The sequence below is a fragment of the Perca fluviatilis genome, chromosome 16, assembly GCF_010015445.1.
Source record: "Perca fluviatilis chromosome 16, GENO_Pfluv_1.0, whole genome shotgun sequence".
In the NCBI taxonomy this organism is placed as follows: Eukaryota; Metazoa; Chordata; class Actinopteri; order Perciformes; family Percidae; genus Perca; species Perca fluviatilis.
In genome coordinates, this window is record NC_053127.1 from 27,891,357 (window position 1) to 27,910,961 (window position 19,605).

Here is a 19,605-nt window from a genome sequence, read left to right on the forward strand (position 1 = left end):
GGCTTCTGTAGAGGCATGGCATGGCAGCAGCAGGGACCACACAGACACTCGGGCCATTTGGACTGAAGTGAAACTCTACTTTTTGTGGTTCTTCTGTGTGTTTATTGTCTGTGACATGCACTCACGTTGATGACAGAGTCCTTGAACTTGATGTGGAGCCTGTAGTTAGAAATGGCAATGACGGCTTCATCGGCAAAGCCAAGATATTCCACCCCTTCCCCCTGAAGAACTGCGAATGGCACCTGGAGAGACACAAAACAACCAGATTGTTGAGTTTCACGCAGCAGAAACATGACACCACCACCTGTTTACTGTCAGGCTTTATTATGTCTACTGGGAGTATAATCATAACATCCACACTTCTATTTTTGAAGCTGTACTTTCAGTGTTTTTCAAGCTGTACTTTCAGCGTTTGTCAATCCTGCTAGGTGCTCTGTGAGGCCGTACTTATAGGCAATACAGTGCTTGGAGCTAAATGCTAACATGTTGTTGCTTAGCAGGTGAAATGTTTAACATGTTTACCATCTACCGTAGTTAAGCATTTTAGCATTCTAACATTTACTAATCAGCATTAAAGGTATTGTGGAGGATTTTCTTTTTCCGGGTGGATCATCAAGACTATTGGTCCTCCTAGTTGTCAATCATTCTGGCGCTATGTTTACGTAAGGCCATCGTACGTGCTCGTCCCTAGGGTAGTTTTCGCTTTCTGCGCATGAATACTTTCAGGTGTATATGTGTGGTGAGCTACGAGTGTCTACGAAAGGTATGACAAGAAGAGAAAGGCCTCTGAAGAAAGAAACAAGACCGGAGTGTTTTGGGAGAATGTTTCACACGCTGGCGTGCGCTAAAAGCACAGGTTGGGCTCTCCACTGATGCTTAAGTCGCGAAGTTCTACTCGACAGGTAAAGTTTGGCATGCTATTTGGAGAAATCCATTTAAAATCACTGCTAGTGAAAGTTGATGTAAGCTATGATTAGCGATGCTAGCCCTGGCACCAGTCACGCACCGCACAGACACGGTAAACATCTCAATTTGTGAAAAAGTGCAAATCTTCTTTTGGAAAGTAGCTTGTATGAACCATGCCGACAGCAACTTGTAAACAGTGCACTCTCGTGCACACGTTTAATAGGCGTTACGTCTCGGGAGCAGGTAGAGTGTTGCGCATGTGCATTTTTTCAAAAAGTGGAGAGGGCGGATCTTTTCTAAAATTCGGGAAAATCCTCCACTATACCTTTAAGATAAAATGAAAAGTAGCCTGCACAGCTCCAAATCTTAGACAGTGTGCACAGCAATTACAAGGATCGAAAGAAAACAAAAACCTCCGGCTCTCACAAAGAAGTCATTTTCTTATTTATTGTGGGCGTAATATGAATGCCGTCATCAGCGTGATGAAGACTTTTAGCTGAAACCTGTTAGTTTTTTGCCCACAATAATTAAGAAGGCTACTTATCTGTGAGTACCGGAGTTTTTGTTTTCTCTGATTAGCATTATCCAACATTATGGGATCACCAAAGTTATTACAATTAATTCTGAGTGGGACCAACCAACCAGCTGTTGGACCAACGTACAGCCACTGCCTTATTCAACAAATCGGCCTTGAAATGGTCAGATTCATAGCGGTGTTTGCTTCTTTGATTAGATATATTCTGATCTCAAATCATAATTTTGCAAATTTAAGACTGCATTTTATTCAGGCAAAGACCGTGCAGAGCTGCATTGTATTGAGACACACACGCTGATGCATTTGAGAAGTTCGCCTTTTTTGAAACTGAAAAAAGGGTTGTATAGAAAAACCCTCAAAGGGAAGTATTGAATGTATCATTCTGCTAAGTATCATATTGGCGCTGGTATTGACATTTTTCAAACAATACTCCTGCCTACTAAAGCTAAACTAATGACTGTGGACAGAGTGACATTACAGATATGACAAAAAGGGTGACACGGGTGAAACAGTGTGCATGTGTAGCTGTCCAATTAGCACATAGTAGTTTCACAGAAGGACCTTTGTGAGCATAGAGGGCTTGTTGCGGAGTCTGAATGAGCAGGCAGACAAGAGGCAGGGCTGGGAGGGAGGGAGGGAGGGAGGGAGGGAGGGGAGACTGTCTGCACCAGTGCTGATGGTACAGTGAGGGATCCCAAACTGTCCATTAACATTCCTACTTGTACCCATTTTATTACAGCTAAGCCAAGCCCGGGCTTTGGCTGCAACGAGAACCCAAACATTAAGATAATTGGTTCCCGACAGAAGTAAACAGAAAACATTCCTCCTTTCACTCTGAGGCAGGGCATTAGCTTCAAAAGCCGACGGCGTGGAAGAAACACACAGCTACTGTTGCTTGCCAAATACTAAAGAATGTCTCAATTCATATAAAAGCGTCAAACCACTTTCAGAGTGGTCGATTTCACACTGACCACTAAATGTTACTGTACTGTTTATCGGAGCTGCTTCTCCAAGGGATTTGATTTCCGCAGAAAGAGTTAAAGTGTGTTGGGAGATGCATTACCGCTCGGACATCATTCTCTCCCATCTGACAAATTGAGGCTTGCGTTATGCCCATTCAGTCCTCATTTACATAACCTCTTCACACTTCAGTTTCTCTTAGTCATCTCTTCTGTGTGATCACCTGCATGCACTGATGCTAGTCCTGGCTGCTCTAACATTAATCATAGCCATTGGGGACCACAAATTGTGACCCAGGTCTCGTTGTTTAGTTGCCGGTAGTGAGGACAACAGTGTTGCTTGGAGACAACATTACCTCATCCTGCTTTAGCATGCGCTGCTGAGTCACACAAAGGAGGACCCACTGGTGCATGTTTTAAGAGGACATGCAGCAAGGGCAGATGGGGGATTATGGTAAGATGTCAGAAAATCAGGCTTACTTGAAAGAACATTAGCCGGCGTGGTTAAAAGCACAGAGCACACAAGCTGGACGTGACTGACCGACCCATAAACAAGTCAACATCTACTCAGTCGGCTTCACCATGAAAAAAAAAAAAGAGACCATACATATAATAAATCTAAAACAAAAACTTCTTTTAAAAGGAATATTGTCGATTGGCAAGGGGTCAAAAGCTGCTGTTGACCGTTGGTCTAGAGAGCTTATGTTAAAAACAAATAAACCCCTGACATTTATCACTGCACCTGCTGTTGCTCATCTTTAACTGAAAATGGGTGCGTGAGCCGGGACGGGAAGCATGATGAGGGAAAGAGTACAGCTTAACCTGGGAAATGGAGCACGTAGTACTCTGCACTCAGACACCAATAGAGCCAAATATAGGCGGTCTGCTGCCTATATTTAGCTCTGTTGGTGTGGCACTCTGCACTGGGACTTCTAAAAAAAATTGAATAGCTAAAATCAACTTCAAAGTGACAGGCGCACAAATACAGCTGGCACCCAAACAAAGCAAAACACTATAGTTTTGGGCAGTGACAGAAAAACGTTGCAGATACAGTTTTACCATATAAAAAAGAAGAGGAAAAAAAAAAAGCCTAATCTAAAGCATTTTTGCATTCTTCATGAGTCAGGGGGATGTAGCCAATTTGCATTTAATATTGCCTCAACAGCAGCATAAATGAGAAGGTGCAGCTACTGAGTTTGTGTGCTGCTCTGCTGTGGAAGAGACCTAACTTGTCCTGCTGAGAGTGCCATAGTTAACATGCTGTACAGACCGGGAGCTGCATGAAACAAGCTGTGCTCCAAAAGTAGGCGCATGAGTCACCAGCAGTCAGCAAGTGCAGCAGAAGATACTGTGTCACGTTTCCTCTATGAAGCCTTCAGAAATATTTGAGTGAGAAAAAAAAAAAAAAAAAAAAAAAAAAAAAAAAAAAAAAAAAAAGAGAGAGAGAGAGAGAGAGACCCGCGAATAACACTATGACTAGCGAGTCGTGACTTCCGGTTCAAGCAGCCTGCCTGTGACGACATGCACGTGCGCGGTGCACCAACAACTGCAAGCATGCACCACGGCCTGCACGCACACCGGAGGAAAGCCAGCAGGGTATTAAATATAGTGGGGTACAAGGGAATGCCCATAATTAGCCTGCAGAAAGGCTGTGGTAAGAGAGATCGTCTGTCAGAGAAACTATCATGGGATCGCCTGCACACACAAAGTAAAAACTAAAAAAAGCAGACACACCATGAGGAACTGCATGTGTGAATTCAGGGGGAGGGGAAGCAAAGTATAGCAGTGCAGTAACATAGATTTTTTTTATGTTGCAAGGTGACTAAAATGAGAGCAGCATAAAGTCCAGAAACAGACCCAGATTAAGATAGAGCTATATAAACTTTGATGAGCAGAGAAAAAAAATAAATAAATAAATAAATAAATCAACCATGACCTTTGCCACACAAAGTCCATTGGCACGCAGCCCTATAATAATAATAATAATAATAATAATAATAATAATAATAATAATAATAATAATAATAATAATGCAAGTGGAAATGCTTCAGAATACCAACAGATAGTGACCCCAGGCTGGCCAAATCTCTCTACCTACCCTTAGTCCAGTGGTCCTGACACATGATACTCCACTCCATTAACCACCAGACAGCCAGAGAGCACCAACTCAACAGCACGGAGGGCACAGCGCAAGTTCTCCGTCACAAGTTTGCTACTGCCATCTTTACTGTGGAACAGACTTAGAAATTCCTCTCGCTTCAGTGACCTACAGTAAATGCTTTTCAGCTGCCCTGTTCTTTATCCTCTGCAGTGCCTTCTGCTTTTTTGTGGCGAACAGTGGAAGATACAGCCGTACAACCCCGAGAAGTCAAATCTTAGAGCTTTAGAAAGTTGTTCATTAAAAAAGGGACTGACAAAGTTTTGTGAGTCATTTTTGAGACTTTTGTACATTTTTAGGACATTTAAAAAAAAAAAAAAAAAAAAAAAAAAAAAATTTAAAGAATCTTTTCCACTTGACACAGCCAATAATAGTGCTGTATGGACAGTAATGTTTATGGTCAGCTAATGCACTTTAAATAAAAGGACATTTAGATTAATGTGTATTAAGTAGAATACTGGAAACTAAACTCGTAAGTGTAGGGGATTATTACATTTGTACTTTCATACTGTACAAATTTTGTCAACTTCCTGCTTTCAAAATGTTTCCTCTGTTCTTGTTAAGGTCTTGCATTAATATATATGCTATATCTAAATAATATGGTAGACTGAAAAATGTATATGATTTTAAAATTATATTTTGTTATCCACCAAGTTGTCTAATTGAACTTTTTTTTTGTGTTGAACACTGATAAAAGGATGGCAGAGCAATGACAAAAAAAAAAAAAAAATGCTCTTCTAGGTCAGTGTCACCATCTTTCCTTAAATGTTTGGCTTCAAGATGGCTGAGTTGTGACTCTTGCAGTAATATCTTGGCAATAACACTCTACGCAGTGGCGACCCAATGCTCTGGTGACACGCCAGGAGTCTCGATTGAAGAGAAGCTCATAATCTGGAAGTGCCACACTTTGGTCTTTTCACCAGGTCCTGGTTGTCTCCTCCACAGACATGTAGCTGGATGCCAGGGCAGATGGGTGCTGTGCTCTGGAGCAGAAGTCAACGGTTAATGAACACTGTTCAGCTCACCTGAAGGCTTTCATCCTCCTTCACCAGCTCTTTCTGGGGGAACAGGTCCTTGGCCTTGATATACTCCAGACTGGGAGGCCCTTCTTCACCCTGTCAGACACAAACACCAAGCAGGGGTGGTCAGACCAATACGGTCATCATTTAGGTCGACACAGCGGGGGTGAAACACCACATAGAGATACATATTCTAAAAAAATAAATAAATAAATAAATAAATAAATAAGGAACACAGACAAACCCCTGGCCCAATACAGTTTAATAGGAACACTGGAATGGCTAGAGATGTAACAATTCCAAATTTTGCTGTACTATAAATTGTCTAAGAAATAAATGTGATTAATGATATAATTGCCACTTTCAGTTAAAGTGACTAATTGTAATTGTTGTATGTTTCTGAAGCTCTGTCATTTTTCATACAATGGTCTTAAATGACCACTTTTGTCCAAAGCGGCCGCTAGAATCAACACAAACTGAAAGTTACATACAGCCACTTTAAATTTAAAAATATTTATTTATGCTTTTTTTTTAACAAATTGTTTTGAATGAATCCCAGGATACATATTTTGGTTTTATCTTTTATGTGACCCAGATAATGTAATAACACATGTACACAGCCTACACCTTTTTATTATCATAAAACATTGTATTTTTTTTCTTAAATAAAGATAAAACTGATAATTACCATCAACAGTTTAACCCGTTAGCACCTTCGCTAATGTTAGCAATTAAATGCGGGTAAACAAAGAAACGGCGATACTTAAAAAATATTGCGATTAGACAATTATTAAATAATTGTTACAGGCCTAGGAATGGCCATCACAGAATAAATAAATCTAATGGAAAGCCAAACCCAAAATGTTCAGTTGTATTCAGCATTTAGCAGGGCGGTTGGCCTTTGATGTATGATAAATTGCCAGGTGGAATTTCACAATCCCCACCAGCTACTTCACAGATGTCACGTAGGAGATTAAATATTGACTACGAGACTTCCAAAACTCTCGCACATGACTTTGTGTTAGGTCTGTGAGGCAAGTTATTTTAAAATGTTTACCACTCGATTCTATACGGCCTTTTTCCTGACTGATTAATAGGCCCCTGAAAGAAGAATGCACCTTTTACATATTTGTATTCCGTCTGCTTTGGCGATGTGCAGGTAGTTAATGCGCGTGAAAACGATAGAGGCACCGGACGCCAAAAAAGCTCTAGACTTTGTGACTGGGTGGTGCAGTCTTGTGCAAACAAAGATACTGGGACTTAGTACAGTATTTCACACACTTGACTAGTTTTTCATAAGTCATGCACTTACATTGATTCTTGCAGAGTTCAAACAGCTAGGGTCACTTTTTATACCCAAAAACCAAATGTTTCTATAACCGTGTAGGAAGACCATGCATACTAATTCAATGCTACATTTCTAAGGTTGCTGATGTGCACACTGGTTATAATGGACGGGTGGCTAAAATTAGACTGCAACAGCTGAAGAAGCAGCAGAGATGAGAATGAGAGAGGAACAAAGAGGGCACTCAATCCTGTCCTTGCAGTTTAGAGTGTCAGATTGAGCAAGCGCTTCCTTTAGGTCATACATCAATCACTGGAGAGAAAAAGGGTCAAAATGAATCAAATTATGAAATTTAAAATGATTTGTAAAAATCCCTGGAAAGGTTTTGCCCCGGAAATGTCCCCCTTATAACAAAGTATACACATAAAGTGCATGTTGAGTGCCCAATTTTAAGTCTTATCCTGGTTTGGATCATATTTGTGATGTGATGCTTACATGGATAACCGAGAAACCTCGCTCCCTGTATACAGGACTCTAACATTATCCAGGTTTATGAATGTCTGCTATGAGATGTGCAATTACGCCTTTCACTCCTCCATCCAGCCTGTCTGTCATTTCTGGAGCGACCGGCGAGTTACCTCAGCGGTTGAGGATGAACACAGTTTGGTTTCTGGCTGCCTGAACACTGCTATCGTTACTACTCTGTTGGATTTGGCTTCACCATTCCAGTATGACCGTATGTCGATGCTGTTCCTTAATGAAAACAGCGATGGAGACCTGAAGGGGGACCAGAGGGAGACCTGAATGCACTGTAGTACTACTGACTCAGGAGGGTCTCTTGTTAATAAAAGACTTATGACCCAGGACAAAACACAATAAAATGTCATATATTATAGCAGGAAAGCCCTTGAGGTCTCACTATGCAGACCTCCTGCAATGTTTACAATCATTTCATCTGTCATCCAAAAGGTCCAAGCCGGTGATTAAACCCCATGATAAGCATACCACCCATTGGGCTTGCTGGTAACAGATGGAGTTAGTGTTCCTACAGTGACAACCTCTCCCCTACAAGTAACCAACATGTCCCCATCTGATTTGAAAAAGGCATAGACATCATAGGAATGGACGAGCCAAAGCACAATTTGATCAGCTTCTGTGACGTAATAGCTTTGTTGACAAAGGACAGACAGTTTATAAGCTCAGCAATAAAGAAATAGCTCATCGTAGGGCTGCAACTATTTTCATAGCCGATTAATTTGTCGATAATATTTTTCGATTAATCGATAAGTTATTTTGTCTATAAAATGTCAGAAAATGGTGAATATGTCGATCAGTGTTTCCCAAAGCCCAAGATGACGTCCTCCAATGTCTTGTTTGTCCACAACTCAAAGATATTCAGTTTACGGTCATGAATAAGTAAAGAAACTAGAAAATATTCACATTTTAGAAGCTGAAATCAGAGAATTATAAATTTTTTTCCATAAAGAAATGACTCAAACTGATTAATCAATTATCAAAATAGTTAGGGATAAATTTAAAAAGTTGATTAATCAATTTAATTGATGAATCTTTGCAGCTTTAGCTCATTGCTGACATTACATGAATGTGAATGTGAAGGAAGGGTACTGTAAGTTCTTCAAAAACGTGTTCGGCCATTACTAGCGAATAATGCATTGAAAATTTACCAATTTCAAATCATAAAATGTTGAATGGGTTCAAATGACCAAGATACTTACTGCAATCAGTCCTACAATAATTCAGTTGGTTTTAGCCAACTGAAGACATCAAGAATGAATATAAGTTCAGCTGAAACGATTATATCCATTGGTTGAGAAACTTTATCAATAAACTACTTTGATAAATGATTAATCGTACAAAAACACAATTTTCTTTAATCAAATTTGATGCTTTTCTTCATCATATATGACAGTAAACATAACCCTCCTGTTGTCCTCGGGTCAAATTTGACCCATTTTCAAAAAGTTTCTATTAGAAATTTGGGTTTCTTTCAACGAAAAAAAATAACGTGGATGGTTCCATGCAATGCTCTTAACAAGTAAACTAAATGATCAGTTCACTACTTTCATTGAATTTGGGTGTTTTAGTCCATTTTCTAGCATTTGAAGAAAAGAAATATATAAAAGAATGTTGAAAAAAAGTGACAAAAATGTTGGAAAAAGCTTCAAAAACTTTGAAAAAACAACAACAACAACAACAACAACCTGACAAAAACAAAACGACAAAAGAAAAATAAATCTAAAAGTTGCACGGTCGACAGATGACAAGGGTTAATGTATTTGGGTTTTGGAGGGTTGGCCGGACAAAACAAGGAATTTGAAGAGGCCAAATATTAAATGGCATTTTTCACTATCTTCTGATATTTTATAGTCAAAACCATTAATCGAGAAAATAATCAGCAGATCGATCGATAATGAAAACAATAATACAAGCACTAAATCTAAGTCTAGCTAGGACACAGAGTACTTACTACATATGAGTCTCTGTGTGGGAGAGATTAATGGGATAACTCACTAAACAAAGCCAGTCTACCTTCTACTTCAAAACCATAAATTGTAATAAATGGCCGTGCTGATTGGCAGCCATGGAGGTGGGTATCAAGGCTGTGCCAAACTGAGAGGTCTACACTCCATAAAAGATGCTCCAACGCTAAGTACTGTCTGTTATTACTGTTCATCATTACCAATCGATGTCTTTATGTTCACGCTAATGCTGTGTTTCCATCTCCACATAAGAGACACCCAAGGTGAAGATGAGGTGGAAGCTTCTTTCTAGCATGATGCCGCATTTACGCAATGTCACCAGAATGAAAAGAATAGGAAAACCTCACATTATTCCTACCAGGGAATGTTCACGGATTAATCACAGATAGTTAGCCTCAATACCAGCCTTGTAGTTATATGCTGTTATATGCAGCATGTTTATTATTACCTATATGTGAGTATGTATATACTATTGTAAGTCTTGTATTTAACTTTTTAACTTGACTTTTTAACTTTAACAATTGGCGAATAAACTAATTGATACCAGATGAATAGCCTAAATTAGCTACTTTTGTTGTGTTACGTTGTGTTAACAAGAGGAAGCAGATACGAACGGTTTAAATTACTCAGTTGTATTAACCAACTATTTATTGACACTTTTTCTTTTCCACCAAGTGGGAAATAGCAACGTGGAGTTACAACTCAAGGGCTTACGCAAACGTTTCCCATTCTGCTGCTAGTGACTACGGTCCATCAGTTTGACTTAGGTTCACCTGAGAATGGGTGGACCATGACTGTTGCCATTAGTCAGAGACATCTTGCAGGGTCAGGTCATTACAGCCTGATCTCACATACTTTTGCTGGGCAGTCTGAACCACCACATGCCATCCAGGCACAGAGTTCTTTTTTTAAAAGGGAATAAAGTTATGAAGTTTACTGTGGCTTGCCAGACAGCCATTATAAAATACTGGATAAGCTATGGTTAGAGCACCCCCCCACCTTAAAAAAAATGCAAAGCAAATCAGTTGAGAGGAACATTCATTCAATCTTCCCACCCACCCACCCACCCACCCACCCCCACACCCCCACACCCCCACACACACACACTTCCTTGGATCCTATTTGTCTTGTGCTGCACTACCTATAAATACTTGGCACCACTTACTTAATTCTCTTATGGAGCAGCCCTGACATTGCACTCCGCTGAGAGGCCTGCTAGAACAAAGTGTGCTTTAAAAGGCACAAAAAAAAAACTGCTGACTAAATGTTATGTAGATGTTGTGTTGCTCCATGAATCCATGACACAGGCTAAAAACACAGACTGGCTACTGATGCATTGGTGCTGAACAGATTTTACAATCTTTAGAACAAATATAGGATACTACACTTCAAATTGTTTATCTGACAAGTTATTGTGACAGAAAATATCAAGGAGAGTAAAACAGACTAGCTGCATTAAAGCACAGGCACATGTGTAGCTGAGTTTGGAGGAAGACTTGTAGCAGCTGAAACCTCTCCTGCAGATAACCTTGATATTTCAGCTACATAAGTCCCTTCGCTAACAACACTTGATCAAGTCGGGGCTTACATTTACATACAAACAGTGAGGCACTTCTGTTTTCTGGTCCATTGTGACCACAAACAGGCAATCAGCTTACAGAAGATTAAAAAGGAAAAGAGAGATGCTCTCACTTCCAACCGACTCACAAAAGATGGAGCACAGCTTGTCCTGTGCCCAACACGTTTTTGCTTCGTCACTGCTGTGGGCCTGCGCACCCTCCCCCACCTTTGTCCACCAAGCAATCAAAAAGCTGGAGCTGACAGGCATGCGCACATACACACATACGTCTGCATGTATTTCTCAAATATTAATGACAGAGTGTATAACACATGTATTGCTGTAACAGTGACAGTATCAGCTAGCAGCTGCCTAGACAGCCCCGATATAGCAGGCTAATAGTGTGTGTGTGTGTGTGTGTGTGTGTGTGTGTGTGTGTGTGTGTGTGTGTGTGTGTGTGTGTGTGTGTGTGTGTGAGAACATGTATGCCTAATTTTTTATTCACAAAAATAAAATTGTAATCGTCTGGGGAAAGCATGTCAAACGAGATTTCTGCATGCGAGTGAATGGGAAAATGACAACACAAAGTTAGAATAGGTAAAGAAAAAGAAACAAACAAACCGTCTTTGTGAATAAGTGTCTGGTTGCCATGGATACAACACCTCTTTTTAGTGGCACAGTCCCCTTCTCTCTAAAGCTTTTGGAAACAATTTGCTGCCTTTACTCATCAGATTATTTACTTAATCTGACTGGGGCTTTGTCCTGGAGTTGTGCAGATTAGAGAACCGCTACATTATGCAGAGGTGACCTTCTAAATATGTGGGGAACATGTACTTCTATGTCTGCTTTTAAGTGTCCAGCTATTTACAGTTTTGGACATATCAAATGAGGCAGCCCAGCACGTTGTCTGAAATGTGAAGAATTGTCCCAAATCAGGTGTTAGGTAGAAGAAAAAGGACAAGGGTGGATGGAAAGAGAGGATGCAATTACTGGGCAGAATGAAAAACGGCAAATATAAAATTAAAAAAGGTTACTTTCTTGAGTAGTGTTCGGCCGTGCAGCCTGAGTAATGGGTCAAGAGAAGACACTTTTCTTTCTCCCTGTCCTCTCTCAGACTATGTTAATATTTCATAGATCACCATGTTCTAAATGATCCCTCCCATTTTAGACTTGGGCCGTGCTCAAAGAGCTGAGGAAACTAGGCAGGGCGCAGAGTCGATTCATTCGTAAGACAGAATTCATCGATACATACATAGCTCCGCTTGAGATGCGTACACAGCAGTAGCACACGGAGAAGTGAGACATCATTCCATTTAGGATACTTAAGAAAAACACAGGGCAAAATTTTGCAATTGTAATAAACTGGTTGACTAATTAGGCCTTCGAAAAACATGAGCAGCAAAACACACAAAAAAAGCAAAGAAAAAATGTTTCATTGAGAAAACAATTTAAAAGGGGATTATAATTCAAAGGTAACAGACCATGAAAAGAGAAAGACGATCTATGTGCAGGTATGTACAAACAAAGATTTTAGGCAATAGACACTGACAAAAAGAGCAAAACAAGTGCTAGTTATCCTCTATCAGGACATGTGGTCATGAGGTCTTCCTCAGTGACACGTTGTGTCACATTGCTGTGTAGTTCTTAGCGACGTGTTACTGCCTTGGTGTCAGGCAGAGTGGTAAGACCCAACACCAGACCCATCTCAGGTACCAAGGGTGCGAGAAGGTATATACCCTAAAGCACATTCCTAAAAAGCTTTTGGCTGTACTTACAACATTGATTCATTTAGCTAGTGGGCATTATAGAATCTGAGTCATGGAAAAATCGTAACAAATTTAATTAGGCTTTTTATAGTTCCATTTGGTACAGACAATATATCGCAGAGGGAGATAAACATGATATTATCGGAGATAGAGGGAACGGTAACTGAAGATGGGTTTGTTTTTTTCCATCGCTGGATCACAACAATGGTCGCGCTGATGAAAACTCGGCACAACGCTGCAGCCCTCTTCCACAGAAGGAGACTGACAGAGCTGTGACAGAGGATGTGGATACTAAATTATACAGATACTGACGCAGAAGAGGAACTGCAGACTCAGCTGCATCACAGCCATGTTAAAAAGAGAGCTCATAAAATGTGTAATGGCTGACCATGTCTGGTCACAAAGAAACGAGACGCGGAACCAGCAGCTGCGCTCTTACTGATCCACCGGATAACTTTACGGCCAACGCTTTCTCTGGACGAAACAGTGATTGAAATTAAAGCAGAGCTTTCCCAATGTTAAAACTGATTGTTGTTGAAAATGTGACGTTAGCATCACATTGTAAAATGCTAAACTGCAAGGAATCCTTTCAATGTTGTCTAGATACAGCAGCTCTGTGCACTGACCTGTACAATACAGCACAAGACACTGATAAATGGTTTCGCTTGTATCATGTTAACTGATTTCCACTTAGTATTACTACTGCTATGATCATTCTAGCCATGCTAGCAGCATTGCTGTATGGATGGCTGTCTGTTGGTCAGTTCACCACTTTGGTCCAGACTGAAATATCTCAACAACAATTGGATGGATTTCCATGAACTTTGTAGACAATGCCATTAGGGATGGGCATGATTACTCGACGATCGATAATTGATTATTAAGAATTTCATCGATCACGTTAATTTGTTATCGATTAAACTAATGCTGGTTGCGTTGCGTAGTGCGAGTCTTGAAGCAATGAAATTAATTTCACAGTGTGGCAGCAATTAAAAATTTGACCACCCGGGGGCAATATTTGACTCCATACTCAGTTAACGCTACCACGACTCAAATGATGTAGCCTACCACTAAACTAAACTAAGTGCATCCGACCCTGGTTAATGTTGGTGGCGGCCGCGGTGCATCCTGCTCTCAGTCTCAAGCTAGCATAAACTGACGGTCACCAGGTAGCGGTCGCGTCTGACCCCAGATCATGTCAACATGCTAATCTTTCCCAACAAAAATCAAAAAGACTGGTGCAGAAGTTGTATCTAAGTTAACCTACTGGTTATTTTGTTATTAGGCTTTGTCCGTGCCTTGGATAGTCCTGAGTTACATTTTGACAAAACATGTCAGATCTAAGTATTATTATGTTTTTGGTTAAGTTATTATTTAACATGATTCGGTTTATTTATTATTTTGGAACAAAACGAGGGTCTCCGTTTAAGAACACCGGCTCGCAGCTGCAGGTTCTGCTGCTTCAGAGCACGGCAGCGCATACATCTATAATCTATATATATATATTTTTTTTATTTATTTATTTTTGAAAGGGGACAGTGAACATTCATCAACATTGAAACAATGTAAATGTTCCCGAGTTAGCTCAAAAGTGCTAATTTTCATCGGTAGTCCCCCCTATAATCTATATCTATAACCTCCTGTTTAACTGCCACAAGTCGTTCTTCTTGTAATTAAGATCTCGAGGAAAAACGCTGTATTTTTGTATTTTCATTGCATTTTTAATTTATTATAAGTTAAATAAATAATGAATTTTAATATAAAAATATGATTAAATCGATAGTCGATCGTTAATTCTCCCGACGATCGACTAAGAAAATTTAATCGAATGCCCATCCCTAATTGTTATACATGTAATACGTTGGTACACACACTTACTGTGTCACCCTCAGGATGAATTGTAATGACTCTGGTGATCGCTCAACTTTCCATCTAGAGCACCCATCAGGCTAAAATTAAAATTTGTCAAAGACTTTGGTAGGATTAAATCCCTGCTAAACTTAAAAAAAACAAAACATTCCCATCATTATCAGCTGTATTTTGTGTTTAGTGCTAATTAACAAATGTCAGCATGTTCACACACTAAACTAAGATAGTGGACATGGTAAACATTATACCTGCTAGTAGTTAATATACCTGTTATTAAGTAATTAATAGGGCCAGGCAGTGGCCTGTGGACATCGCTGAAATGCTGGAGGTTAACTCTGACCTGAGGTTAACTGGCAAAGGGACATGAGGCCAAGAACACCCTGTGTTGTTCCTAAACCGTCAACCTTTTCCCCACTATGTCTGGAGATGCAAACTAAGAGAAATTAGTAATTGTCCTATATCCACTGTACTGCACATCCCAATACCACAAAGTGCTTAATGCAGGTGCTCCACTGCAGTGAACACACTTTACCACTCTGAGGCTGCAACGGTGACTGCACAATGTGCAGCGCACACATTTTTCACATCTGGCACCTGACAGGCCCTCTCTCTCCTCCTTGCCAATCACAATATGACAATACAGGCAGCTCAAGGCCCTCCACACAACAGAGGTGAGTGATGAGAGCAATAAAGTAGCTTTTCATTATCACACGCCTGAGAAGACACAGAGGTAATTCAATTATTTGTATGTGGAGTGAGTTTCTCGCTAATAACTGCAGCGCTCACATGTTGGCCAACAACCCCCCCCCCCGCGCTGCATCCTCCAGCAGGCAGGCAGGCAGGCAGGCAGGCAGGCGCACGCACACACACACACACACACACACACACACACACACACACACACACACACACACACACACACACACACACACACACACACACACACACACACACACACACACACACACACACGAGGTGAGTTAGATAAGGGAGGGCTTTTATGCACACCCATCACTCACAAACCAGACAAAAACAAAACACCAAAATAAAAGCCTGTGGACTTACAAAGCAGTTGAGCATGGAGCAGGACACCCTTCCTGCGAGGCTCATGTCGAGGAGAGGCAGGGCTGTGCCTGAACGACACGCAGCCTATAGAGCAGCAGCACGACCAGAGCACGAGGAGCCGGCATAACCATTCTTCTCCCAGCCGGAGCCTGTCCACCCCTCGTCCGCTCCAAACCCCTCCGCCTGCCACCCCTCTCTCCCCCCACCACCTTTTCTACGTTTTCCCCCCTGCCAACACGCCAGTCCCGGCTTTTAAATTTAGGAACCCACCCCACCCCCGCCCACCGCTCCCTGAGTGGGGAGAGAGAGAGAGAGCACGCTGGTGTCTGAAGACAGCCCTGTTGCACTGCTGGGATAAGGATGGTCCATAAAAAGATACAAACAAGAACGGCAGTCCACACGATCAGCTTAGTTCGAGCTGAGGAGAAAGCAAACGGGATGAAAATCACTGCAGATGTGCCATCTCAAATGTAGCGAAGGGGGGGGGGGGAAACTGCTAGAAGAGAGAGCAGGAGAGAAAGGAAGACAAGAGGGAACTGCCTGATGCTAAGCTCCACCCTCAGCATGCGCATCTACCTCTCTCCCTCTCTCTCACATTAACATGCTCACATTTCTCCCCTCGTCTCCCTCTCATCCCTTACTCTTCCCCCACTCCCTCCTTGTTCACCCTTCACCGACATCTCCTCATAAATATGCTTCTCCCTCGGCAACAAGGTGGTAAAGCCTAGAGAGTACCGCCGGCAACCAAAAGATGCTCCGACCGCCATGCATGCACCATAGGATCAACCGCAGTATTCTGTGGCTCTTGCCCAAGCGCGCACACTGTATGGTCGGACAGTGTCCCATCACAAACCGTTGGCAGTGGCAGCACTTGATCGACTGCAGGAGGAAAATGTGTGGCAGAGGACAGAGGAGGGAGGGTGCTGAGGAGAGTGAATGTATGCGGAGATCTCCAGTGACACAGCATTCTACAGACACAAATTCTCCCTCACCTGTCTGAGTGTCATTTTGGCACTGTCCTACACAAGTGCAGTGCATCTTTGCAGTGAATAGCGCTTCGCTGCAGCACCTTCCCCGAGTCCTGTGCTTAAAATCAGGGAAGGTCACCGGATATATAGGGTATATACATTGTCGGTTATACTTCAGGGGGGAGTGGAGGGGGGGGGGGGGGCACACGGCTCTTCCCCCTATTACCCCAACCTCCTCCCTGGCAGAGTCGTGACAGCCTCTGGCCTTCAGCTGTATGACCCCACATTATGTAACATGTAGAACGTAGTACACGCAGCATAGGCTGGATGCACAACGCAGCACTATTAAAATAGGATTAATTTTACTGGGGGAGGTGCTGCAATGTGATTTTGACATGGTAGAGCCTCATTTTAACGGGATGGATTATCACTTTCATAGTTGAAATGATTTATTGTAGTTACGTGTAATACATACCATCCAAAACCAAGGATGTTTTTCCACTTGTCCTCTAATACAACCTGATACTGGTATGAGGTGTATTAGACGTCTTGCAAATCTATATTGATGGGAAATTAGGGCTGGGCAATATATTAATATTATAAATCGATATTTTAATATGAGACAAGCTATCATCTTAGATTTTGGATATCGTAATATGTTGTTTTTCCTAGTTTTAAAAGGCTGCTAATGCAGCCAGTAAAGTGATGTAATGTTCTAAACGTACCAGACTGTTCTAGCGGTTCTCTTATTTGCCTTTACCCACTTAGTCAATATATCCACGTTACTGATGATTATTTATCAAAAATCTCATTGTGTAATCACACAATTATCAAGCCTACAATATCGTCGCAATATCGATATTGGAAGTATGAGGTCTAACATATTGTGATATTTGATTTTCTCCATGTCACCCAGCCCTAAGGGACATGTTTCAAATTATTTTTAGAGGAACCTAGTCATACGTCTCCATGACTGCCAGTGAGTGTGCTATGTCATTTCGGTCTGTAGAGAGCAAGGCGACCTGACTTTCAAACATTGGAGAATAAGGTGCACACATTTACCTATGCCTGGAATGGACTGCATAACAGTCCGTGTAATAAAAGTCCATTTGAGGGCTAATATAATGGTTGTACTGGTAGATATAGGTACCTATTTCATCTCCAGGCTAACAAAGACTGAATACATAAAATCACCACTGTTGACAACTGTTATTATTAGCAGCAGGTTTTGTATCATTACAACTTGGAAGCTACTCTCAACATTACACATAGCTTCATGTGCTGTACCAAGTACTATGGCATTTCATTCAACCTCATGTCTTCAACAGACTTTCCCTGCACATCTATCAGCTGCTGCTCTGAGCGCAGTATCTACTGTAGGTCTTCAGTAAATGTAAAAATTAAACCACTTGAAACTGCATCCATTTTTGATTAGAACATTATTTAGCAGCTTAGGTTTCACATGATGGATGCCCTTATTTGTACCTACGTTTGTTTGAGCAAAAACGTGTTTTTTTTTCTCTTCTATATACTCTTCTCATCTATACACCTCACTCAGAATAATTACTTGTGGACACCCAGATAGCTCAGTTGGTAGAGCGGGCACTCATATATAGAGGTTTACTCCTCAGCGCAGCGGGCCCGTGTTTGACTCCGACCTGCGGCCCTTTGCTGCATGTCATTTCCCCCTCTCTCTCGCCTTTCATGTATTCAGCGGTCCTGTCAAATAAAGGCCTAAAATGCCCCAAAAATAATCACTTGTTTCTAGGTCATTGTATTCTATATAGCACACTCAAATTGGCTTTTGAGAAAAAAAAAAAAAAAAAGATAAATCACAAACATCAGCATTTTCAATGCCTAGTCTTCATGCTTTTTAAACATATAATATTTAATATGGCAATATATTAGAAGGGAAAGCCTTATTGTGCAGGAGGCATGATGCATTGCGCTTGTTTGCAGTATGACGTCCAACTCATCAGGTAAATGGACTCTGCTGATATAAAATGCACTTCCACAAATCAAGCTGAACCTTACATAGAAACACTTTCACGTCACATGGTAAACCTGTGACTCGTTACATTTATTATCCCAGAGCGAAAGGAGGAAGTGAAATAAAGTATTATGCTTTCTACTTAAGCCCAAATTGTACCAGCTTTACAAAGACATCCTTACTAGTATATGGGTGTTTTCAGCGCACAAATGCTTGGTTGAGCTGTCATATTGAGTAAGAGGCAGAAGAATGTACACTGTAGAAGCTATGCCAGCTTCTCTGTCTTGTGTTGTGTGACAGAAAATCGCTCAGCAGCACAGCCTGAAGTGTTTATTTCTTTGGCAAACTCCCAATGATTAAGACTTCTCATATCCTGGACAAGTGCAACCTAATCAAGTTTGGAAGTGTGGAGGGCTTTCCCTTGATGAGATTAGCGAGAGCATTAAAGAAGAACTATTTTTTAAGACTTTCAGTATAACCTCAGCAGGTATGTCATTCAAAACTGAGTTATGCTTAGGCTTAGAGGCTTTTTAATTTTAACACTGAACCTTCAAAACGTGTACAGCTTTCAAATATTTCCAGTGTGTCCACATTCATATGGACATTTTAGGATTTTCTGAATTGCAGCGTAATTCATGACGAGTGGATCCACAGTCCCAACACAGGCCTGCATTCCCCCCTCTCTGCCTGGCCAGCCCGGCCCCAAAATTGAGCACCAGATTTGGCCTCTTGTGTCTTAGGTTTTATTTTAGGAAAGGAGGGCAGAGAGTCACCAACGCAGAGTGTCAGCCCACATGTTAACACACAGCTATAGAAGTAGGATATGAATAATGCATATAGTTATTTTATGAATGCCTTTTTCAATATAAAACCATACAAGCTATAACCTGCAACTATTCTGCAATCTGCAGTTTGCGAGTGTTTCCTAACTAATTATAAAAATGTTGTAGGTAAAATGCAGCATACTAGTGTTTTGTACAGTTATATGTGGCAACTCTGACTATTTCAGCTTGAAGCAGGATTTAG

At 41.1% G+C, this 19,605-nt stretch overlaps 1 protein-coding gene across 6 annotated transcripts in view; it reads right to left on the reverse strand.

Annotated features, from left to right (window-relative positions):
- mtmr4 (myotubularin related protein 4) overlaps positions 1–19,605 on the reverse strand; it is a 45,139-nt gene that overhangs the window by 16,230 nt on the left and 9,304 nt on the right. For 4 of the 6 annotated variants that reach the window (XM_039778493.1, XM_039778494.1, XM_039778489.1 and 1 more), the window contains 2 exons: positions 5,584–5,673; positions 126–242 (listed from right to left, as the gene is read on the reverse strand). In XM_039778493.1, coding sequence (XP_039634427.1) covers positions 126–242; positions 5,584–5,673 — 207 coding nt within the window. Of the gene's footprint in view, positions 1–125; positions 243–5,583; positions 5,674–15,621; positions 15,801–19,605 lie in introns of those variants that run through there. The other 2 variants (XM_039778491.1, XM_039778492.1) reach the window with 2 other exon arrangements.